The sequence below is a fragment of the Rhinolophus sinicus genome, linkage group LG02 (genome assembly GCF_036562045.2).
Source record: "Rhinolophus sinicus isolate RSC01 linkage group LG02, ASM3656204v1, whole genome shotgun sequence".
Taxonomy (NCBI): domain Eukaryota; kingdom Metazoa; phylum Chordata; class Mammalia; order Chiroptera; family Rhinolophidae; genus Rhinolophus; species Rhinolophus sinicus.
In genome coordinates, this window is record NC_133752.1 from 195,122,163 (window position 1) to 195,146,832 (window position 24,670).

The 24,670-nt window shown below is 45.8% G+C and overlaps 2 protein-coding genes across 2 annotated transcripts in view; one reads left to right on the plus strand and one right to left on the minus strand.

Annotated features, from left to right (window-relative positions):
- The window catches only part of NFAM1 (NFAT activating protein with ITAM motif 1), a 76,252-nt gene that overhangs the window by 34,692 nt on the left and 16,890 nt on the right, over positions 1 to 24,670 (minus strand). The window lies entirely within an intron of this gene.
- Positions 5,328 to 7,261, plus strand: LOC141570032 (developmental pluripotency-associated protein 3-like). The gene is made up of 2 exons (XM_074324944.1): positions 5,328 to 5,361; positions 6,197 to 7,261. The coding sequence occupies exons 1-2, from the start codon at positions 5,328 to 5,330 to the stop codon at positions 6,736 to 6,738; spliced, it is 576 nt and encodes a 191-aa protein (XP_074181045.1). The 3' UTR covers positions 6,739 to 7,261.

Here is a 24,670-nt window from a genome sequence, read left to right on the forward strand (position 1 = left end):
CTGGCATCATTGATGATGAGGTTTCCAAGTGGAAAGTTTCCCCCGAAGACACCTCATTTGGAAGTTAAGAGGCTTCTGCAGTCATTGGAATGAAATCCCATTCTCTACAAACTGCCCTCAACACTGGAGAGACACTGCGGTCTTTTAGGAACAGAAATCTCCAAGGGGTGCGCAGAGGGACAAGAACCACAGTCTGTTCTTTGTCCAGCTACATAGAAAAAGGAAGAGCAAAGAATCAGCGGAGTCTTGACCTTTGGATGGCGTAGCAGTGAAATTTCCACTAGGTCACAGCAGAAGAGTAGCAGCCCGAGAGCCCTGAGATTTCACTCACCTAGAAGCTTCCTCCTCGGGAAATTCCCCACCCCTGCTGAGGACCAAAGGAAAGTATTGTCAAGCTTTTTTCATTAGACTCAGACAAAAGGATTCACAAGGAGCAGTCACCTGAGTCCCCACTTCCCTGAGTCCTGCTGGCCATTGCTTTTCCTTTCTTTCCTCCCCACACCTGTCTGCTGATCTTCTGGAAGATGAGGCACACCTGGGACATGGCCATCCCTGAGCTGCCCATGGGAGCCGGGCTGGGGTACTTATTGGGTGCAGCTGACCTCAGCTTGGGCAGGAGGCCCTTTGTCCCCTGGCCCAGCGCCTGGACCTCACTCCTCACTCACAGCCTTCCCGCCTCCTCTGACCAACCCGCCCTTGTTGAAATGTCCCCTGGGTGGTCTGGGGAAAGGGTGGGTGGGGGAGTCATGGCCCAAGGAGAGAATGAAAACTCATTTCTGCCAGATGTTTGAACCCGCAATCACAAAGCCAAAATTAGGTACGACAGTGAATATTAACTTTCCCTGCGAAGGAGAATAGAAATCCACAAATTGCAAATTCTAAGAAGCTGACAAATACTATAAACATCAAGCAACTCAGAAAAGTAACAGGATGTTTTTGTGTTAACTGCCCGACCGCCTCTGGGACACATTCCCTGTGACGTTGTACACTCTCCTCACCTCTTTGTCCGACGAGGATGGCGTATTCCTTATTCTACAGACAGAATACAAACACGGACCAAGTTTCCTTCATAGATGAGCAGTAGGAATTCAGGGCGTGCTGAGTTTTCTCACACAGGGACCAACGCTCCTTGGATGGACGACACTTGTTATCCAGTGTGGCTCCTATGCCCTCGCTGCATGGGCCCATTAATTCTCTGTTACCTTTGTTGATGTCGCTATTTCAGGTCACTTCAGCAAGACATTTCAGTCTTTTTCCATCATGTTCACTGGATTCACTCTTTGTCATTGATGGCTTCCAGGAACACTCCCAGTGACGAACAAAGACGGGCACAGGAGTGGAAAGAAACTTAACTGAGGTTAAAATGTCTCATATTTGCAAACTACAGAAATGTGTGACCATGGGAACACACTGCAATTCCATATTGCAATTCAATGGCAAAAACAGAATTTGTTTTTACTGAAGGCACTGACTTAGCAGGTACATCCAGGCAGAGAGGGCAGGCCACTCCTTGCCCTTTCCAGAGAAAGTGCCCCCAAAAGAACGCAGCTCCAAACTCCTGCCAGTTTTTTTTTATCTCTCTCAGAAGTCGCAGCCTTACCTTTCCAGGGAGGGTTGGCCTTAGAGGAATCTGAGTCTGAACTTGGGGGCGGACGATCTGGGTTCAAAGCCCTGCCCTGCCACTGCCTACCTGTGGGGTCTTGGGCAAGTGGTGAGAAGCCTCTGAGCCTCACCTTCCACATCCGTGAGGTGAGAGGGGTTCCTATTCCCCTGCCTTGAAAGACAGATGAGGAGACGGAAGGTCATAAGGAGCAGGAAAGTGCCTGAATTGTGAGCGACCATGGCTGTGTATGTGGCTCTTCTTCCTCTAAGGCAGTCAGCTTCTGTCTGGGGAATACTGCCATTCAGAGTTCTGCTGGGGTGGCCCCAGGAGCCTGGTTTGGGAGCTCATCTATCTCCCCAGGCATGGAGACGGGGTGCTATTTCTGAGTCAGTTTTCTGAGCCAAACTCCAGGCTACACTGTGGTTTACCAGCAAGCAGGGCCCCAGAATCTCCATCGCCCCAGCCTGTGCCTGCCCCTGCACAGCCTGGGCGCTCTGCCCGCTGCCCTGTGCCACATCGGCCAGGCTCCGAGAAAGAGAAACAGGGTGGAGCCCTTTTCATTTTCCCTTGCAGGCTTGATGGATGACGGAAGACTCCACCTCCAGCTGACAGAACTCCAGCCCGCACTTTGCCTCCAACTCCACGTTGCTGGACCCAGTTCCTCTTCATCCCAGCATCAAACGTCTGTTTGATCAGCTTTTCATCCATTTTCTGCAAATGTGGCGATTTAGGGATGTTCTGAATCTTGCAGGACTACAGGTGTTGCACCCTAGCAGTATATTGGTGAGGCTCCGAACATGACATTGGGGGGATGCCCTGCTCTCTGCCAGCCCCTTTATTTCCCTCCCCACCCCTCACCCCCAGCCCCCACTGCCCCTGGCTCTCTTCCTTTCCGCACAAGGTGGAGATCTGGTGCCCCCTGGAGGTCAGCTAGGAAGGGCAGGGGTAGGAGGGGACGGGCTTGGGGTGGCTGGGAATAAGGTGGCATCTCCTTCCTGATGTCACAGCCCCTCCGCTCAGCCTTCCTGATAGTAAAGGTGATTGGCTGAGTGCTGGTTAAGTGTTCTGCATCCCGTGTCTTTAGTGATACACAAGCTTTCTCATTTGGTAGCAAGTCCCCGTTTTACCCCGCATTGTTTTCAACAATTTTCTCCCTTGAGCATAGAACCTTGTGGGGCTGGCAGCTCCCATGTTTTCAGAGAAGGGAGACGGGGATCTGAGAAGCTATGCCAAGTACACAAGTTACTGGCAAGGAGGGTCACAGTCGGTCAAGTGACGGCAAACGCCAGGTGCAGCCCGGTGGGAACCTGTGGGCATCAGGGCCAGGAGGAGGCCAGGGGTCCTGGCAGACAGGGCTGCAGGTGTGGGAGTGGACCCTGAACCAGGGCTCAGGATGGAAGCCCTGAAACTCCAAGGGGGAAGAAGGAGGCAGAACAGAGCAGGCTGGAACCCAAGACCCAGCAAGGGGTACTTGGTTCCCCGAAAATAAGACCTAGCCTAACCATCAGCTCTAATGTGTTTTTTGGAGCAAAAATTAATATAAGACACGGTCTTATATTTTATTATATAAGACCCAGTCTTACAGTAAAATAAAACCGGATCTTATATTAATTTTTGCTCCAAAAGACTCCTTACAGCTGATGGTCCGGCTAGGTCTTATATTCGGGGAAACACGGTATATTATGAGCTGCTTTATGAAGAGGCCCACATGGCAAGGAACAGAGGGCAGACTCCAGCTAACAGTCTGCCAGGAACTGAACCCTGCCAACAACCATATGAGTGAGCTGGACGTGGGTCCTTCCCCAGCCAGGCCCTGAGATGACAGCAGCCCTGGGAACACCTTGACTGCAGTCCCATGAGATATGCACACCCAGAAGACCCAGCTAAGCTGAACCTGGACTTCAGACCCACACAAACTGTGAGATCATAAATGTCTGTTGCTTTAAGCTAAGATTTTGGTCTTTATTTGTTACACAGCATTAGGTAACGAATATAGCATATAAAAGCCTAGCTCATGGCATACACTCAGTAAATGACCAATGATGACCATTCTGTGTATACAGGGGGGATTCGAAATACTTAGAAAATTGAAAAATATAAACCTATTCATAAGGCTCTTGACATGGCCCCTTAACAATGAACCTGTGTCCTTTGCCACTTTATAAAGTCACAAAACAGGCGCATTAACATTAAAAGAGTCCAGAGGAGAAAAATATGGACAGTGTGATACCATTGAACTAAGAAGGGGAGGTGGTCCAAGTATATAAAGGTATTTGTTTATATTAAAAAAAGGAAAACCTCTGGGCTGGCCCGGTGGCTCAGGCGGTTAGAGCTCCATGCCCCTAATGCCGAAGGCTGCTGGTTCAATTCCCTCATGGGCCAGTGGGCTCTCAACCACAAGGCTGTCGGTTCAACTCCTCAACTCCCTCAAGGGATGGTGGGCTGCGCCCCCTGAAACTAACAACAGCAACTGGACCTGGAGCTGAGCTGCGCCCTCTACAACTACAACTGAAAGGACAACAACTTGACTTTGAAAAATTCCTGGAAGTACAGACTGTTCCCCAATAAAGTCCTGTTCCTCTTCCCCAATAAAATCTTCCCCAATAATAATAATAATAATAATAATTTTTTAAAAAGGAAAACCTCAGAACTAAGATCACAGAAACGAGGAAAGAGGGACCAGTATAAAGAGGACAGAAACTAGATTTGTCTAAATATACCATGTTTTACAATTTTGACTTTGGAACCATGTAAATGCTCTATTTAATTATAAAACAAAACTAAATTGAAATGGAAAAAAAAATCCCCGAGAAAACAAAAGCAAATAGATGTAACTGTGTATAAAGTTGGTGGCTCGGACACTCAGATAGGAACTATTTCAAGAGCTAAGTCATTTGACTGGCTATCGCATATGAGATACCCTAAAGATTAAAAAAAAAGAGAGAGAACAAAGAAATTTTAAATTGTTTTCAGTAATCAGATTGTTAGCAATAATACTTATTTTTCTGAAATATGTCATATAAATTAAATATACTATATTACATATTATCATACATATTATGTAATATATATTCTATATAAATATATGGGTAAAACAAATAAGTAATAATGTTAATGGTTTTATGAACCAAGATTTTCAGCATGAGAAAAAAAGAACAAATATAAAATCAAAGAAAATAAGTAAAACCCTATCATCCTAAATTTAAGCTGGGAATATAAGCATGAACTCATTATACATTTTTCTCTTTAAAACAAAAAGTATTTCCCAGCTCTGTCCACTGAAAAATGCCTAGAAACTAATAACCAAGCAGTAGCAAAGCACTCAGCTTCCAGACTGTGGTATCTAAACATCATTTTCCACTAAAAAGAACTCAGGCCCCTTGGCTGATTCCAAGTCTGGGCAAAAAGAAAGGACAAGATGAGCCTGGAATATCTGTTCCTACTAGAAAGCAAGAAAGCTCTTCCTCTTCCCTTCCCTGCTTTGTAAAATAGTTACTGGCTTTTCCCTTCCCTTATTCATCAGAAGTCCACCAGGCAGATGTGAACAAAGCAGGCTGTCAGGAGCAGGCAGACCCTAATCGGGTTGGGGGTGGGGGTCAGCCCACAGGTGAAGGGCAGTGTACAGGTGAGGAGACTGCTGTCAAACAGAGGGATTGAAATAATGGGAGCCCAGTTTCTCACTGTCAGAGAAGGGAGATGTGAATATGGGAAGGCAGGAGCTAGAATGAGCCCTGTGGTATTGGACTGGAATTGTGTAGGTAAGGCTAGGAACTCATGGTTTTTTAATAGATGGGAGGGGAGAAATGGAAACACACTATTGTAAGGTTCTTTTACTTTCTATGAAGTGGTATATTATCACTTAAAGGTGGACTATGAATAATTGAAGTTGTACTATAAACCCCAAGCAACCATTAAAATAATAAACGAGTTCTAACTAATAAACCAACAAATGAGATATAATAGAATCATAAAAATATTCAATTATGCCAAAAGAAATCAGAAAAAGAGGAAAGGGAAACAGAAAACTGGATAAATAAAAAACAAATATCAAGGGGCTGCTGGATGGCTCAGTTGGTTAGAGTCCGAGCTCTGAAAACAGGGTTGCTGGTTCGAGTCCCATATGGGCCAGTGAGCTGCGCCCTCCACAACTAGATTGAAGACAACACCTTGAGTTGAGCTGCCACTGAGCTGCCAAGGGGCAGCTCGATGGCTCACATGGTTAGAGCGCGTGCTCTTAACAACAAGGTTGCCGGTTTGACTCCCGCATAGGATGGTGGACTGTGACCCTTGCAACTAAAGATTGAAAATGGCGACTGGGCTTGGAGCTGAGCTGCACCCTCCACAACTAAGACTGAAGGACAACAACTTGAGTTTGAGCTGATGGGTCCTGGGAAAAATACACTGTTCCTCAATAAAGTCCTGGGAATACACACTGTTCCCCTTCATCAATTAAAAAAAAAAAATCTTAAAAAAAATGAATATCAAGGTTAGCTCTTTCTTTCACCACGTTTCGTCGGAATTGGGGTTTTTCTCGCTATTTCTGGGCTCTACGGTTCTTTCCAGGCTACTTTGTAGCAACTTCAGAGTTTTGAGCGTCACCCTCCGCTCGAACCCTTTGGGGGATCTTGGAGGAGCTTCAGGCTGTGACTAGACTTCCAATGGACTCCCCAATGAAGCTTAACCGAACCTCCACCCCGGAGTCTCCTCAGATGCCCAGTGAAGAAGATTCAGCTAGCTCTCAAGCTGTCTCCGAAGTACTAGCAAAGAACCTTAGTAACTTGACTCTCAGCCCTAGTACCAAATTCCCTTCCCTTCTACCAGAATGTTCACCCCAACCGCAGGACAGAGAAAAAAACTTACAGGGGCTTGGACTGGGGCTGGGTCAAGGCATAGTCCACAGGAGGAGACGTGGAGTAAGGACACTGGCAACTGCTCGGAAAGAAAGGATGCAAAGGATGTTACAAGTTATTAGATACCGCACCCTGTCTCTGCTTCGAAAAGACCCACAGGAAAGGAAAATTGAGATTGAATCACGATTCAGAAGATTTAGATGTAGCTGTCGTTATTGCCTATATCATGGAGATCCTTCTGATAATATTAGCATGGAGAATAATGATGACATGGAGTCCATTTAGCCAACAGTACCTTATTCTGGTACTGTTTTATTTCTTGCTAGTAATTTTAGGATCATTATGCAGCTAGGAAGGAAAAGCTCTTCTATGCTAGGACAGACTATACCAATATTTTGATAACCTAAGATATAAATTCTGTGATGTCTTTTTTCTTGCATTTTTTTCCTGTCTACTTTGATACCAGTAACTTCTAAGGAATCTATGTAGTTTGCATTTGAATGACTTCAATATACTTCAGTTCCACTTTTTTATTTGACCTAAAGAAGCACTAATAAGTCTTGAGTATTGCCTATGTGTTTTCGAAGCCTGAAGTCAGTAAGATGAAACCCAACATCAAGAATTAGAAGCAAGTAACTTTTGTGTGGAAAGAATGTGAAAAAGAAGACATTGGGTGGTTTGGCTAGAGCGTGATTAAGGCAGGGTGCATTAGATGCTCTGGTTTTCAAAGTTTTGATTTGTAGCAAATTTTTTTGATGTGCTATTTCAATTTTCAGTAGCAAATAAATGTGTGTATAGGGGATTTTATTAAAATTTGAGGCATATTTGAGTAACTTTAAAAAAAATGAATATCAAGATGATAGATTTAAACCTAACCATATAATAGTCATATTAAATATAAATTGTTTAAATATCCAAATTTAAAGGGCAGAGACTGTCAGATTGGATTATAAAAAGCAAAATCCATCTATATGCTATCTATAAGAAACATACTTAAAATATAAAGACACAAATAGGTTAAAACTTAAAGTATGAAAAAAGATATATCATGCTATTAAAAAACTGGTGGGACTATATTAGTATCAGACCAAGTAGATTTTAGAACAAAAGATATTATCAGGGATAAAGAAGGTATATATAACAATGAGAAAGGGGTCAATTCATGAAGAGGACAAAACAATCTTAAATGTTTACCTAAAAATGACCTTCAAAATGCTTGAAACAAAAACTGACAGCTCTGCAAAGAGAAATAGACAAGTTGACAATTTGTCTATTAGTTGAAGATTTCAACACCCTTCTTTCAATAATTGATTGAACAAGTGGTCAGAAAACCAGTAACTATTTAGACGATTTGAACATTATCGACCAACTTGACCTAACTGGCATTTATATAAGATTTTACCCAACAACAGCAGAATACACATCATTCTCAAGTTCACACAGAACATTTACCAAGATAGACAATATTCAGACTATGTCTCAGTGCATTCAAAAGGATTCAAATCAGGGCCGGCCCAGTGGCTCAGGTGGTTAGAGCTCCGTGCTCCTAACTTCAAAGGCTGCCGGTTCGATTCCCACATGGGCCAGTGGGCTCTCAACCACAAGGTTGCCAGTTCAATTCCTCGAGTCCCGCAAGGGATGGCGGGCAGCACCCCCTGCAACTCTCAACGGCAGCGGGACCTGGAGCTGAGCTGTGCCCTCCACAACTAAGACTGAAAGGACAACAGCTTGACCTGGAAAAAAAGTTCTGGAAGTACACACTGTTCCCCAATAAAGTCCTGTTCCCCTTCCCCAATAAAATCTTTAGAAAACAAACAAAAAAAGGATTCAAATCACACAAAGTATGCTGTCTTACCACATGGAATTAAATTTCAAATTTATAATGGAAACATCTCTGAAAATGCCCAAATATTTGGAAACTAAATAACACACTTCTAAATAACCCATTAGTCAAAAAAGAAGTCAAAGGGGGAAATTTGAAAGTATTTTGAACCAACTGAAAAGGAAAGCACATTATCAATGTTTGTGGGACTATGGGCTGCAGATTTTTTTGTAGATGCTCTTTATCAAGTTGAATACATTCCCCTCTATTCCCAATTTGCTGAGAGTTTAGGGCTTTTTTAAATCATGAGTGGGTGTTAGATTTTTGCCAAGTGCTTTTTCTGTATTAATTGATATGATTTTTCTTCTTTAGCCTGTAGATATAGTGGGTTCTATTAACTGATTTTTGAATATTGAAACAGTCTTGCATATGTAGAATGCATCCTACTTGGTTGTGGTAAATAATTCTTTTTATATATTGCTGGATTTGATTTGTTAACATTTTGTTGAGGATTTCTCTAAGTTCATGAGAAATATTGGTCTGTAGGTTTTTTTCATGCTGTCTTTGGTTTTGATATCGGTAATACTGGCCTCATAAAATGAGTTGAGAAGTATTCTCTCCTCTACTATTTTCAGGAAGAGATTGTGTAATACTGGTGTTAATTTTTCATTAAATGTTTGGTAGAATTCTCTAGTGAACCCACCTGGATGTGCCGATTTTTTTTAATGGGTCATTTTAAATTATGAATTCAATTTCCTTAATGGTAATAGGACTTTTCAGATTATGTATTTTCATCTTGGTTCAGTTTGGGTAGTCTGTGGTTTTCAAGGAATTGGTCCATTTCATCTAAATTATCAATTTATGTGTGTAAAGTTGCTCATAGTACTCCTTTATTATGCTTTTAATGGCTGTAGGATCTGTAGTGATACTCCTTGTTTCATTCTTGATACTGGTGATTTGTATTTTCTCTCTTTTTACCTTGTCAGTCTTTCTAGAGGCTTATGCATTTTATCCATTCTTTTTTCAAAGAATCAGTTTTTGCTTCATTGATTTTCTCTTTATCATTTCTTTTCTTCTGCTTATTTTGGGTTTATTTCATACTTTTTCTAGTTTTCTGAGGTAGGAATTTAGGTTATTAACTGGATTTCCTCTTTTCAAATGTAAGCACTTCATGCTGTATCTTTCCCTCTCACCCCACTGTACCTGCATCCCACAAATTTCTATATATTTTCATTTTCAGTTCTATGTATTGGGTTATGTTTGAAAGTGGCACCCAGACATGTTCGGCAGAGACAAAGACAGACATCTACCAAAAGTCATGCTCCTCCCCCCAACAGCACAGAGGTGTTGCCAGGAAGCGGCCAGCCAGGGCCTGTTTCCAAGTTGTCTTTGCCTTTGGTGAGGCAATAGGAACAGTTCTTGCTGATAGGGTGTCAGAAGTACTGTACCTCACTTCCAAGCCAATGTAGTTAAGAAGTAAATATTCTTTCTCTGCCCTCTCCATTTGCACTGACAGACGAAGCTTTAGGGGGTAGTGGAGCCAAAAGATGGGAAGGGTGTGGGCCCTGAACCCCTGTGTGGAGGAAATCATGAACCAACCAGTCATGATTGAACACTCATCTAGGTCTGTGCTATCGGTAAGGAAATGTCTTTTGTGTTAAACCATTAATAGTTTGGGATTTATTTGTTAACAACAGCTAGCATGTCCTTGCCGTTAACCTCAAAAATCAGCAGCGCAACTTGAAAGACACCTGCTAATCACCCGTTAGGGACATGTACCCAGGGACGTACCTGAATTTATTGATTTTATTGGAGTCAATTCTTGGGTATTTAAGGCCTTCAGCTTACTGCCTTGTTATCCCTGTTATACTGAGAACATTAAAAAGGTGGAAGGTTTTGGACACGAGACCTGATCAGAAATCCCAGTTTACAAATTCCAGCATTTGGGCGTGGCTCAGAAAACCACAGCCGGGAGCCATCACCTCTGACAAGGCCAGCCTGGACCTCTGTTTTCCCCCATCCACATCTGCTGAAGATGAATGTCTGGAGAAATGAGGAGCCCTGCACTGTCTCAGCAGACTGTTCTGTTTCCTTCGTCCCCACGCAGATGCCTCGGGGAGTTGATGCTCTTAGTTACTGAACTTGTTCTCAGGTCTTTATGCTTCATTTTTGTGTGTCAGGGAGGATTGGGTCAGGAACTGTATACAAAACACGCCCCCACTGCCTCTTGGTGTGTTTTCAATGAAAAGAAACAACCTGCGCTAGTCTTAGATCGCTTTCAGGTCGTTTGCTGTGTCTGTCTCATTGGCCCCCTCTTTTTCAGCAAAATGCACTTATGTTTAAAATAGAGAGTGAATGGTTATATTTTTAAAAGCTAAACATCTTCCCTACCAGGCCAAACAAATGAGCGCATTTCCCCCCTTTTTTCCTCCTGCACTTCCTCTCATATTAAAGCTATGGAATTTGAGCTCGATTAACTCTGATCTGCTTTATAAGCTCTGATTTATAGGACAAATTACCTACGTGGCACTCAAGAAGGAACTTGCCTGTCAGATATCACCGGAGTTTGATTTCAGCGCCCTGCCCCCATGCCCGTTTATTCATTCATGGCATGGAGAGATCCAGAGGCCAGAGCAATTTCATCAGCCGTTGGATTTCCCGTACTGTGAGCCCCCTCTCCCCAGACCACACCGCTCCCATAAATAGATATCACGTGGCTTCCTTTTATGATAAGGTCAGAGGAAACGAGAGCTCAGGGAGAAGCCTTTAGGAGAGGCAGGGCTCTGAGTTGGGGGAGGGGGGGGATAAAACCTGAACAGTGCGAATGCCCCTGCTGGGGCTGGCTCAGGAAGGAGGGGCGACGTGGACGAACGGGGTTCACCTCCCAAGCTGAGGCCTCTGGATGCCTGAGCGCTTCCCTGATTCCCAGCAGCCAGCAGGCTCTGTCCTTAGCTCTCTTTACCCCTCGAAATCAGGCCTGCAGGCTTCCCTCCCCACCTGCCTGCCAGGCTCTGTGGCCCCGGCTCAGTGTCTGATAGAGCTGTCAGTTTTTATTGCTGATAGGAGAAATCATTTTCTCTCTTAGCTGAATGTTAATTAGCCTTTTCCCTCTCTTTCATTCAGTTAGTACATGTCGTCCCCTAGTTTTTTTCCACACCCAAGGGAAAGGTACCTCAGCAGAGAAGTATTCCAGAAAGATAAGGAAGGTGGATCTTGCGAAATTGCTAATCGGTGATTGCTAAATCAGAGGCTAAGAAGGCTCGAGGGAGGAGGTTCTAACCACACCCTTCGTAATTCCACATGACTTCACCACCCTGTGCTCAGCGCCTACACAGGCACAAATTCAATGGGGGCATCATGCAGCCAGCTGGGTCTAGCTGACACATGGACTGAGAGCCAGGCACCAAGACAGGTCCTAGAGAAACAGAACGACTAAGACACCGCCCCAGGAGACAAACTGGGACCCTCCATCCCACGGTACCGGAGCAGTGGCAGAGGTAAGCCGGATATTTAGGCACTCACAGGGGGTCAGAGAAACTTCCTGGAGAAAGCCATGCTGGAGCTCAGCAGCAGAGGACAACTCGGGGTCAGTGGCAAGGGCATCTCATGGGGAGAGGACAGACGGTGCAAAGTTATGGTGCACGGGGCAGGGGGGTACATGGGAGGGGTCGTGGGGAGTTTGGTTTGGCTGCAGGTTAAGGTCATGTGGATGAGCAAGTCTTGGGTACCCAAGCAGGTTGTTTCTCCCCCATCTAATTTCATGCACTAAAACAAAACAAAAAAATAGCCTTCTTGAGATTTAATTTATATACCATCATTAAGTGCACCGCCTTCAAGTGTCCAATTGAATGGTTTTCAGTATATTTACAGAGTTTGTACCATCACCACAATCTAACTTTAGAACATTTTCATCGTCCCCCAAAAGAAACCTTCTGAGCAGGGTTTTTGATAGGGACCTGGTAGCAGAGCAGAGAGGGGTTTGGAGGGGCAAGCCTGGCCCCCTCATTGAGACCAGAACATAAGCAATGACACAGCAGCAACTGTGCACAAGAGCTAAAGATTTGTGGGCATGACGGGGTGAAACTTGCTCCATCTCTTAGATTCTTCTTGACAGGAAAATAACTGGGCTATGAGCACTCAGGCCATTTTCTGCTGGTGGGCTATTTAGTGGCAGTGATACAAATCAGTATTGGAGATGAATGTAGCCGATTTATAAAGAAAAATGGACCAAGGCCACATCACAGCAAAATCCAAAATTCTGAAGTTTCTGCAAAATGGGAACAACACAGAGTGCAATCCGTATGTTTCACGCAGTAAAAACCACAGCCTGTTGGTACCAAAGAAAGGGGCAGGGGCTCTGTCTTCAAAGGCTCTGTAGGGTGACCGACGTGCAGTCACCGTGAATGAGGGTCATGAGTGGACCTGCCCCTGTGTAGTGCAGGTGACCCATTCAAACCCAAAGTCCTTAGCAGGCCAGGACCAGAGAGAATGGGTGGACCTCTGCAGTGGCTTCAGGGCAGGTGCGTCTGATCTGGGCGCACTGCTATGGTAAGTGTATCAGTTAGTTCATTTTTAAATTGTGAGTAAGAAACTAATTAAACTACCTTTCACAATAAAGGGGACTCAGTTCTGACAAAAATCTTGACTAGGATAATGTGTAAAAGCTCTCCCTACGAAAACATAGAAATGCATGATAAAATATAACTGCATATCATAAATAAATTGTTAAGTGCATGGTTGAGTTAACAAGCAAGGGAGGGGTATCTCCAGGGACCAGAACAAAGAAGGAAACACCGGGGTGGTAATCTTGTAATTTTACACCAGAGCCACAGCTGCCTCAGGGCCGATGCGAGAGAGGTGGAGGGATATCAGAGCCAGTAACCCTGGAGCCTTGGCTCCTTGTCGAGATGAGATATGGAGATAAGACCTGCAGCCAACAGGAGGTGGAGAGTTGAAGCTGTGACTCCTCTCAGGGCTCATCTCTCAGTGAAAGGATGGGCTAGAAAACCCTGCCTCCTGGCACAGGGGGATAACAAGGAAACTTGTCTGTCACAGCGCAGGTACGAGCAGCGGGGGCTTCAAAAAGGATCCTCTGCCAAATGCAAACTGCGTGCCCGTGCTTTGAGTGGGTTTGAGGTCCAAACTGCACTCTGGGTCTGGGAGTCTCCTGTGAAGAGAAAACAATTGGTCCCAGGTTGGTGATAACCCTGGACCACCTGGTAAAGCAGATGCAAAATGGCTGTAGAGGGACACTCTTACAAATCAGGTCACAGGAAATCCCCAGGAAATAAAAAAGCTCCTCCAAATGTGAGCTCACAATATCAAATCTCAGTATATGTGAAGAAAGAGGTCATCTTGAACACATCAGCAGACGCCAGAAACGGGGGATTGAGACCGAAGGCTGTATATGAATAAGAATGTTTATAATGATTAAAGGTCAAAATGAAAGATTCAAACTCTCAAGAAGATCATAATACGTTACATCAAACAAGAATAGACAGATTTGAACAATATTTACAGGTAAAATGATATGGCGTCTGAGCTCTGGTGGGGAAGAGCATCTATAAAAGACGACTGCCTGCGGGCTGATACTTGCAGAAGATGAAGAGTAATAAAAACATAGGGGTTTCTTATTATGTCGTCTCTAATTTTATATGCTTTTGAAAATTTCCAGAATGAAAATTAAAAGACAAACAAAATGAAGCTCCAAATAGAACTTCTCAAAATGAACAATATAAATGTTGAAATTTAAAATTCAGGGCAGGTTTAATGGCAGATTGGACACAGATAAAGAAAGAATTGATGAACTAGAGGATTTGAAAAAAAAATCCATAATGCAGTGTAGAGAGATACATATATGAGAAACTTCAAGAGACACAGAGGATAGACGACCACTGTAGAGCAATTTGACACTATCTAGTGACTTGCTATGACCCAATAGTTTTACTTCTGGTCAAACATCCTAAGGAAACTTTCATGTATAAGTTCCAGATCTATGTGTAAGAATGTTCACAGCAGCATTATGTGTAATAGAGAAAAGATGGAAATAAGCTAAATGTCCTTAAGTGGCAGAGAAGATAAATAGATTGTATTTTATTCACATGACAGACCACTATAGAGCAGTAGAAATAAATAAATGGCAACTACATGTACCTACGTGAATAAATCTCAAAAAACAAATTGCAGAGGAATACTTCAAAATGACCATTTTAAAGTTAAAAAATATGAAATAGCACTACATATTGTTCAGGAATACAGATACTATTTTTTTAATTTTATTTTTTTTTTATTTTTAAGGAGGGCGCAGCTCACAGTGGCCCATGTGGGGATCGAACCAGCAACTTTGGTGTTATCAGCACCACGCTCCAACCAACTAAGCTAACTGGTCACTCCCAAGGAATACAGAATCTTTTGATATATGTACTATTAGGAATAAACAGCATTGTTACAAATGATAATAGGAACTTCAAGAAGATATAAGTCTGAACTTTTATGTAATGAACAACATGTCAGGAACTGTCAGAATTACAAGAAGTCGACAAACCCACTGTGCTACTTTGGATCATCCAAGAAACAAATGCCAAGATGGGATTAGACACAAAAGAGATTTATTGGGGGAAACAGCTATCCAGGATAAAGGGAGAAGGGGCAGAAGCAGGCTGGGGGAGCCTCAGACCACTTACGCAAATCTGACGTCTGCGAAAGGAGTGAGGGAAGGAAGGAGGAAGGCACAGACTGTGATGGACTCCGAGAAAGCTTCGGCCAGGCTGAGGGGTAGTCCCCAAGCAAAGACTGCCCACTAAAGGAGTCTTGTGAGTTCATTGTCAGCTCTCGTACCCCCTGGTGATAAGTCATTGGCTGGGGCGGCCCAGAGAGATGGGAGGTGGGAATGTGATCTTGGTGTATATGCCACATTGGATCTGACGGTGTCGCAGGTGGAAGCTCTAGGCTAACTATACTCTGCGCAGTAGGGTCCTTTGAAGGGAAATCTAAGCGTCATCTGGCCATGGCTGCCACAGGTACCATCATAGCAGAATATCATAATATATGTGATATACAGCCCTTAGTAATGGATAGATCAAGCAGGCAAAAATAGAGATAGTCTCTTAAAGATTAGTGGACAATAACAGACTCCTAGATCCAGGAATTAGAGACTATAGAATTTTATAAAAATCACACATGCAGTAGGTCACAAAGCCATTCTCAACCCATACAAAGAACTGATATTTGGCCACGATGAAATAAGATTAGAAAATAAAATCATTAAGCTAATTTTTTAAACCACTATGTTTTGAAATTTAAATTCATGGATCACCTAATATAAAGGTCAAAGATATCATGAGGGAAATCAGAAAATGTTTAGAACCGAAAGAGCATTCAATCATTACGTGCTAAACCTAGAAGGATACCGCTACAGGAGTACACAGAGAATGATTTACAGTCTTAAACACACACATTAGAAAGGAAAAAACATTCATAACGAATGAGCTAAGTGTCCAACTCTAGGAGCAAGAAAGAGAATAGAATAAAACAACAAAAACAGTAGAAGGAAAGAGAAGGAAACACTAAAGAAATTAAAGGAAAAAATGAGAGGAGCAACAAAACCACAGCTGGATCTTGGAGAAGACTGACAAAATAGGCAAATCTTTGTCAAGAGTGGCTGAGGAGAGAAAGGAGAAGGCAAGAGGCAAGATGGGAATGAACAGCAAGAACATAACAGCTGTAGTAGAGATTCAAAAATAACGATAGCTCGCTTGGTCTTTCATACCTCATTGTCTAATGCAATATTTCTTTCCAGTTTAGGCTGAAACACACATCCTTTCCACAGAATCCTCTGCCTGGGTGTAGTAACAGTGACGGGCTAACATTTATACAGAACATACTGTGAGCCATTCGCTGCACCTCTGCTGTTCTCTGCTCTCTCCACACCTTTGCTTAGGCTGCTTCCTCAGCTCAAAGCGCCCTTCCACTCTTAGGCTTCCTGCAAAGTTCAGCTAAAATGCAATTCCTCTGGCTGTTACTGCCGGCGGCATGCCCATCATCCACTCTGCCCTTCTTCCTCACCAGTAGAACCATAATGTTGTTCAGGATAAGAAGATGCCCCATTTTAAATGACCACAACGACTGTACTATGTTCCCAGCTTCCTCTGCATCTAAGGGTGGCATGTGACACAGTTTTGGTCAACGAGATATAAGTGGAAGTTTGCTAAATATATCTTTTGAAGATGCTTGATCTATCCACCCATCCTTTCACCCATTTACTCATTCATCCACGCATATATCCATCCACCCATCCACCTGTCTATTCACCTGTCCACCCGTCCATCCATCCATCCACCCATCTACCTGTCCATCCCTCCAGCCTGGTGGGCTGGCCCACCAGGTAGCAGGCCTCCATGGCCAAAACTCAAAAGGCATCTCCCTGTTTTCTAGGCTTCCTCAGTCTCACAATCAAAGTGGGACTACAGTGTCAGAAGCACTGAGGCCTGATTCTGGCCCCACTAGCAGCCTTTCCGAGGCCCTTTCCACTAAATATTTCAGCGTCTCCAGGGGCATCTCATTTATTTTCAAGTACAATTTTCTCAGCCACTACATGGTTTTTGCCACATCCCTTCTCTCCTTCCTGGGAGGGCTGCCTCTGGAGCCCTGGAGGCCTGAGAATGCGTTCCACCACCCAGCGCCCCGGTCCCCCTCTCCACTAGCGCATTTGCGTATTAATCGCTAAAATGTCTGCTATGCCTAGTATGTGCCAGGGACCCCTCCAAGCACTTGACATATTTAATTGTCTCATCAACCCAAGAAGGAGGCACTAAACCACCATTTTTCTCACGAGAGAACGGAGGCACAGAGGACGTGTGTGAAGTAAGGGGAGGAATTAGGATTTGAACCCAGGCAGAGAAAATGGTGATTTTAAGGATAAAACAAAGGACACATGTCCCTGAGATGGGGTGCTGGAAACCTGAATGCAGTATCTGAATATAGCATCGAACCTGCCAGAAAGGATTCTGCCAGCCAACAGGAAACACTGACATGGTGATAATGCACTCAGTTTGGAGAGCTTGGGTGTCCCCCTTGTGATGCCGAATGACAGGGCGGGTGTTTAGGGCAGAGGGGCATGGGGTGTCAGATGGCTGGTGGCACAGACACATCCAAAGACCCACATCGAACCACTCATCTCTGTCCCAGGCCCTTGGGATTCCAATGCAACATAACCCAGGGAGGCAGCCATGTCCCCATTCTAACTCCCGGACCCTAAATCTGGTCAAACAAGGTCAGTGGCAGAAAGCCATAAGGCTAAATCTGGTTGGTTTAGAAGCCAGAGTTAGATTTTAAATTTTTAATAAAAATGTTACGTATTTGGCCATAGCAGATGTCGTTGCCGGTCACCTAAATTTCTCTCGGTCCATTCAAGGCCCATTAATTCCTCCCTCCCTCACAGTGACGGCAACTTCACAGAGGCCTCCCCTTCCTCTCTGACCCCAGGCCCCTCTCTGCGATTCCGGCCAGTGGTACCTGGGGCCTTTGGTGTTTCTGCCCACCTGTGGTTGTCGTCACAGCCCTTTCTAAGACCAGATAAAGATCCTTGTTACCCAGAATCTGCTGCCTCCCAGCCTGAAGCATGCCTGGGGAGGTGGGGAGGGGGGAGGAGAGTTTTCTGTACTAGTTTCTCCATCTCAGGGCTGCCCCGCCTGAAGCGGCCACCCACGCTCAGAGGTTACACCTTTAAGTGAACTCAAGGCAAATTCAGAACCATGACATTCAGGACACAGTAGTTTCTGGGGAAGTGCCTGCATTTTGCTTAGACACACCTTTACTTAGACATACCTTTTGCCAAAGAATCCTGGAATTAAAACGCAGTCCTTTGCAAATTGAAACTAATTTTTAGAATAATATCTAACTCTGTGCTGCCTGTATGTGGGCGCACACACGCACACAGACACGTATGAAGGCCTCATTCGTCCTTTGTTAACTGGAAATAAACGAAGACCAACCAAATGAGAAAAGCAAAGGCTATTTGTTCTGAACTTGCAAAGGTGTAGGCCAGTGCCCCTGGTTTTGGCAAAGACTCAAAGGCAGGCAGAGAGGGAAAGCTTTGCAGAGGCAAAAAGGGAAGACCCAGGTGTGCCCTGATCGGAGGCTGCTGCAGCCTCACTAGAAGCGGGGTGTCCTATGTGTTTAGTTCGGGGTACATATTTGGCTTTCTCTGGTTGATCCTAAGTTGGAAGGGGGGACAAAAATTAGCGAAGCTGCCAGTTAGTAATCTAGATCTGGTCCTTTTGGGTCAATTGCTATAGAAGTTGTTTAGCCCCTTGATTGTCAGTAGAGGTAGGAAGGTGCCTTCCTGCAAGTGTGATAGACAGCAGGCTGGCTTCCTGGGCTGCTATTGCAGGTAAGGGGCATGGTTTCCTGGGCAGGTTGCTGTAGGTGGCGAGTCAAAGTCCTATTTTATATATGACCTGGCCATTGCCTGTTTGTACATTCAGTTTCTCACGAGAATTGGTCCAATAAGTCCAGTCCCTCTGTTTGAAGGGTAAATCAGCCCACTCAGCAAATTTGAAAGGTGACCTTGCCGATGAGTAGCTGTGATCTGCTCACTACTGCCAGGTTGCACGCAACCTGACAACTTCCTAGTGCAAACCCACAGGAGTCACACATGATCAGAATGCAGCTGCCACACACAGCCCCAAGCTGGTGCTTGGCAATGGCGTCCCGTGACCTAGACTGGGGGAGAGAAGAGTACACAAAGCTACAGGTAGCTGCTTCCTTCCCACCTTCGCTGTCCAGGCGCCGCTCACTGTCTCACCGGGGAAAATTAGGGACAAGGAAAAAAAGTAGCTCGTTAATACACGTCAGAAAAATACATACTTTCCTCCTAAATTATTAGGACCGATAACTTGGCAAGGCTCCCACGGTCGGCATGAAGCAGGTATTCAGGAAGACCCGTCCTCAGCCTCCCCCGTGTCTTGCCAGTGGGATGGAGGTGACACTCCTGATCTCTGCGGGGTCTGGAATTCAGTGCCCGTTCTCGTATCAGGGGCACTCAGAGTTTTTCTCTGTGAAATCACTTCCTTATCATTGGTGCCTCCGCTTTCTAACCTGGGCACTTCCAAGGCCATTACTTAACTATGGCACCACATTTCAAAAAAAGGCAAGGGGGGCTGGCCCGGTGGTTCAGGTGGTTAGAGCTCCATGCTCCTAACTCTGAAGGCTGCCGGTTCGATTCCCACATGTGCCAGTGGGCTCTCAACCACAAGGTTGCCAGTTCAATTCCTTGAGTCCCGCAAAGGGATGGTGGGCTGTGCCTCCTGCAACTAAGATTGAACATGGCACCTTGATCTGAGTTGCCTCTGAGCTCCTGGATGGCTCAGTTAGTTTGAGTGTGTCCTCTCAACCACAAGGTTGCCCGTTTGACTCCCGCAAGGGATGGTGGGCTGTTGCCCCCTGCAACTAGCAACAAGCAACAGCAACTAGCAACAGCAACTGGACCAACCTGGAGCTGAGCTGCGCCCTCCACAACTAAGACTGAAAGGACAACTTGAAGCTGAACGGCACCCTCCACAACTCAGATTGAAAGGACAACAACTTGACTTGGAAAAAAGGCCTGGAAGTACACACTGTTCCCCAATAAAATCCTGTTCCCCTTCCCCAATAAAATCTTTAAAAAAAAAGGCAAGGGGTGGGCCAAGGATGGGAGGCCGAGAGGTCGCGAATCCCAGCCTGCCAGTGCTGTAGAGGACCCACGATGAGCCCAGCTTTGTCTCTGAGTCGACCATGATGTTGGGCAAGGCATTTCTTTCATTTCTTTTGTTTCAGATGTGTCTTATTGACACAGAGAAAATGAAAATACCAGTTCCTTTCCATCCATTCTTTCACTCCCTGAATGCTTACTCGTACCACGCTGGGTGCTGTGCCAGACAGACGGTCCCCACCCTGTGGATCTTCCAGCTACAGAGAGACTGATGACAAGCACATATGCAAACCAGCAACTTAAAGACTCGAAAGGTCCGTGAAGGAAATGAGATGTGAACCTCGGATCCCCTTTCCCTCACCCCACTTCCTGTCGGAAGGCAAATCCTTTCAGCTCTACCCTCAGACTCCATCTCCCTGCACCCACTGTGCAGGAGTCCTGGGGGAACCCAGGAGCCCTCACTGGCCTCCCGCCTCTGTCCTGGTGCCCTCGTGTTCAGTTCCCACCACGTATTCAGTTCCAACATAAATCCCATACTATTCTGCTCAAACTCTCCCATGGTTTTCAGCTCCCCAGAGTAAGAGCCAACGTTCTCAGAGGCTGCAAGGTCATACCCACCCCCTTTCCTCTCAGACCTCACGCCTACCCCCGCCCTCATCATTCACTGTGCTCCAGCCACCTGCCCTCACAGCTTGGGGACCCTGCCATTGATAGGTGACCTGTGTCCAGGTTTCTGCCTGTTGGTCCAGCACAGTTATTAAAAGTGCCACTTTCAGTCTCAAAGGCCCTGGCTTAGATGATGAATTAGATGGCTGCACTAGCTATTATGTTTTCTCTCCTCTGCCCGGCCTGCTCTTTCCCCCCGATAGCTGCCACCTTCCCTCACCGGCTTCGGGTCTCTGCCCACATGTCACCCTCAGTGGTGCATTCCATGACCAGGCCACTTACACAGCGCACTCCCCCGACCCCAGCACCCCTTCTCCTCCTCCTGGATCTGCTTTTCCTCGCTAGAATTTCTCACCATCTGCCACGCTGTTTATTTTTCTTATGTGTTTATTGTGTCCCCCACCCCATCCCCAGGTAGGCTCTGTGAGCACAGGGACTTTGAATGTCTTGGTCACTGCTGTATCCCTAGGGCCTAAAACAGTGCTTAGCACCTGGACATGCCCAAGAGAGGGACTAGAGGAGGGTGGGATGCTAGTTTGGGTCAGGTGGTTAGAGAAGGCTTCTCTGAAGGGTTGGCACTGAAGTTAAGATCTGTGTTCGTTTCCTATTGCTGCTGTAACAAAGGACTAAATTTAGTGGCTTGAAACAACACAGATTTATTATCTGACAGTTCTGGGGGTTAGGAGTCCAAAATGGGTCTCACTGGGCTAAAATCAAGGTGTGGCCTTCCTTTCTGGAGGCTCTAAGGGAGAATAAGGACCCTCGCCTTTTCCACCTCCTGAGGTCACCCCGGTTCCTTGGCTTGTGGCACCCGCCTCTGTCTTCAATGCCCACAATGGTCCGGCAAGGCCGTCTCGCGATGCCACGTCCCTGCTTCTGCCTTTCCTGCCCCCATTTAAGGACCCTTATGCTTATGCTGGGCCCACCAGGTAATCCAGGATAGTATCATTGTTTTAAAGACTAGATTAGCAAAAGTTCATTCCATGTGCAACCTTAACTCCCTCTCACATGAAACAAAATCTATTCCCAGGTTCCAGGGATTAGGACATGCGCATCTTTGGAAGGGGGCGTTTATTGGGCCTACCACCGTGGGGATGCTACTTTGGAGAGGGTGGTCAGCAAAGGCTTCTCTGAAGAGTTGGCATTGAAGGCAAGACCTGAAGGACAAAAGGAGGCTGCCATGTGAAGAGCCAGAAGAGCTTTTCAAGCAGAGGGAGTAGCATGTGCAAAGACCCTGGGGCGGGGAAGAGCTCGGCATATCAAGAAGCGGAAGGTAGCCCAGAGTGGCTACAGTGTATTGAGCAAGGGAGAGAGTGGTCCCAGGTCAGGTTGGGGAGGGAGGCAGGAATCACAGTGCAGAAATAAATGTCTGTGTAAGCCCCTCAGTCTGCGTTATTTTATCCTTGCAGCCTGAGCTAAGATCCTAGCACTCCTTGGCACTTCTGCCTTGTGGCAGCGTCACTCCTAACTCTGCCTGTCTTCACCTGGCATTGTCCCCTCCGCGTCAGTGTCGCTGGCATTGTCCCCTCTGTGTCAGTGTCGCTATGTCTAAATTTCCCTCCTCTTATAAGGACACCAGTCATTGGATTAGGGCCCACCCTAAGCCAGTGAGACCAACCCCAGCTTGACTTGATTACATCTGCAAAGGCCCCATTTCCAAATAAGGTCACGTTTGCAGGTTCCAGGTCTGACTCGACTGTTGGAGGGGCAGTGACACCTTCAGTTCCATAGCCCTCCCTTACAAAGCCTCTCCGGTCCCCCCCTCCAATGCTCCTGATGCTGCCCTCGCCTGGAGCCACCTCCTCACACAGGCTTTTCTTGCTTGTGAGTCTGCATACAAGTTACCCCTCCTCTCCATCCCATCCCCCTCCCCCACCCCCCCACCCCCTGCCTTTGAGTCCAGCTACAACTTTTTTTTTTTAATCAATAAGTCTTTCTACAGTGCCTTTTCTCAGCAGACTGAGTGCAGTTTAACTCCTCCAGATACCTCCTTTGTCCATTTCTCCCTGTAAGTGCTTATCTTAGAAAATCTGGGTAGAATCTGCGTTTGATCTTTATACCAACTAATCAGCACACATATAAGCTCACTCTGCGAAATGGTTAGAGCTACCGCGCTGCTAGCTGACTGCAGCCCAGAGCGCCAGGAGGCCTGGGGAAGGGGCCGTGAATGACAGCAGCCTGTGTCCGTTGTTCCCAGTGGACGCCAGTGCATCCCGTCAGTCAGGTGACCTTAGAACCCAGGAGGCCACTGGCCATCCTCCATTTGGAAAAGGAGGCAGAGAGGACCCTGGAAGTTTCCCAAACTTCCTCAAGACCACAGCAAGCACTTGATAAAAGCAAACCTCTGGAAATCCTGCCTCTACTTCTCTTTCCCATCCCCCACCCTGCTGGGCTAGCACCACATCTTGAAAGGACTTCCCACCAGCCAGGCTTATATGATGACAGCAGCCACATGCTGTGCTTGTAATAGTGAGTGTCCCACCTTCAGTTAGCTCAGGTCCTAGAAAATGTGCCAGCTACATTGTGCCACAAGGGGCCACCGCCCAAGGGATGTGGCTATTATTGCCCCTGGGGTGGGTAGAGGACAGTGAGGTGAAGAACTTGCCAAACGTTTAAAGTATGTTGCACCCTTTTAAACACTCTGCTGGCTTTGCCTCAGTAGCTAGGCCTTAGTGGGTTCCTACGTTGTAGGTCTTCTAAACTTGCAAATGACTAGGCAAGCAGTAAGTCCCTCCATCGTCAAAGTCATGATTTCCTCAGCAGGTGGGGGCAGAGCACTCGGAGAACTATAATAATCAGCGCTTTGCAGCAAGCACTTTTTCTTCCTACTCATTATTGCCTCACTTTGAGAGGAGAAGGGAGCAACCGCTGTCGCTGTCGCTGGCACATGGTTACAAAGAATCACTTGGAAACATGCTGGGGAGGCTGCTCTGTCACCAAGAAAGACAATGGAATACATTTGAAATGTTTCTTCCCGTGCTCTGCCAAGCAAAAGCATCGGAACCCTCTGGGAATTCACTTTACAAGGAAAGAAAATGAGGCCCCGTGCCCCCGTGTCTGTGCCATGTGCACTCCCACCGGAGGTCACCTGGTGCTGGGCGTTCTGCGTTTGCAGAGGCCGCTGCAGGGAACACGGGCTCCCAGGGGTGGCATTGTTGGGACACGTTCACAAAAGGCTGGTGTCCTCTGCAGTGGCTCATGTCCCTTTCTGTTTTGAAGGCGCCTCTGTTTATCCCTATTGAACCCACACTCTGCAGAAGAAGAACACAATCAAAAAGTCCCCCGAGCGCTGGATTTGGCTCTTTCATCCCCACTGGACTGGCCCTTAAGGCTCTGAGTGCTTGTGATATACAGCAGAGGACCTGGCGAGTCAGCCATCCGCACTGATGCTTGCGGGATGGACCCCCAAGCTGTCTCCAGCATGAAGTTCCCAAGGGAATGCCCATCGCTCATGCTTTAAAATTCCTTTTGGAAAAAAAAAATTAAAAAGTCACCAGAGATTGCAGCCAACAGGAACTTTAGAGACGGAGAGCTTGAAATCACTTGCTCTGAACGTGTTGCTAAACCAGCAGGGTCGTTCTGATCACTGATCTGCAAACCAGCTGGGTCAGGAATCAGTACTGGTCCCAGAGCTGGTGACAAAGGTGTCTGACGATCTGGCAAATCTGACCCACTTCCGAGACAGACCAGTCTGAATCAGTGAAGAGTCTGAATTAAACCGAGTGTAATAAAACGTAGTCATTTGAAATGATCCCTTTATAATCTTATCTTAAACTATTCATGCGCATTGTAAGGAAAGGTTGTAACAAGGTAAATTTAGGCGTGGTTTCAATTTATCGGAATTGAATGAAATGATGTATTAATTCTTGCCGTAAATACATATGAGACCCAAAGAAAATCATTTCAATTTCTATCACTACTCAGGAGGAATGAATATGCAGTGTTTATAATCAAACAAGACACTCAAGTAAAGAAAGTTTTTCTTGCATCAACTAAGCTTAGGAAACAGCATAATAAAAGATCTGTGAAAACATGAAAAA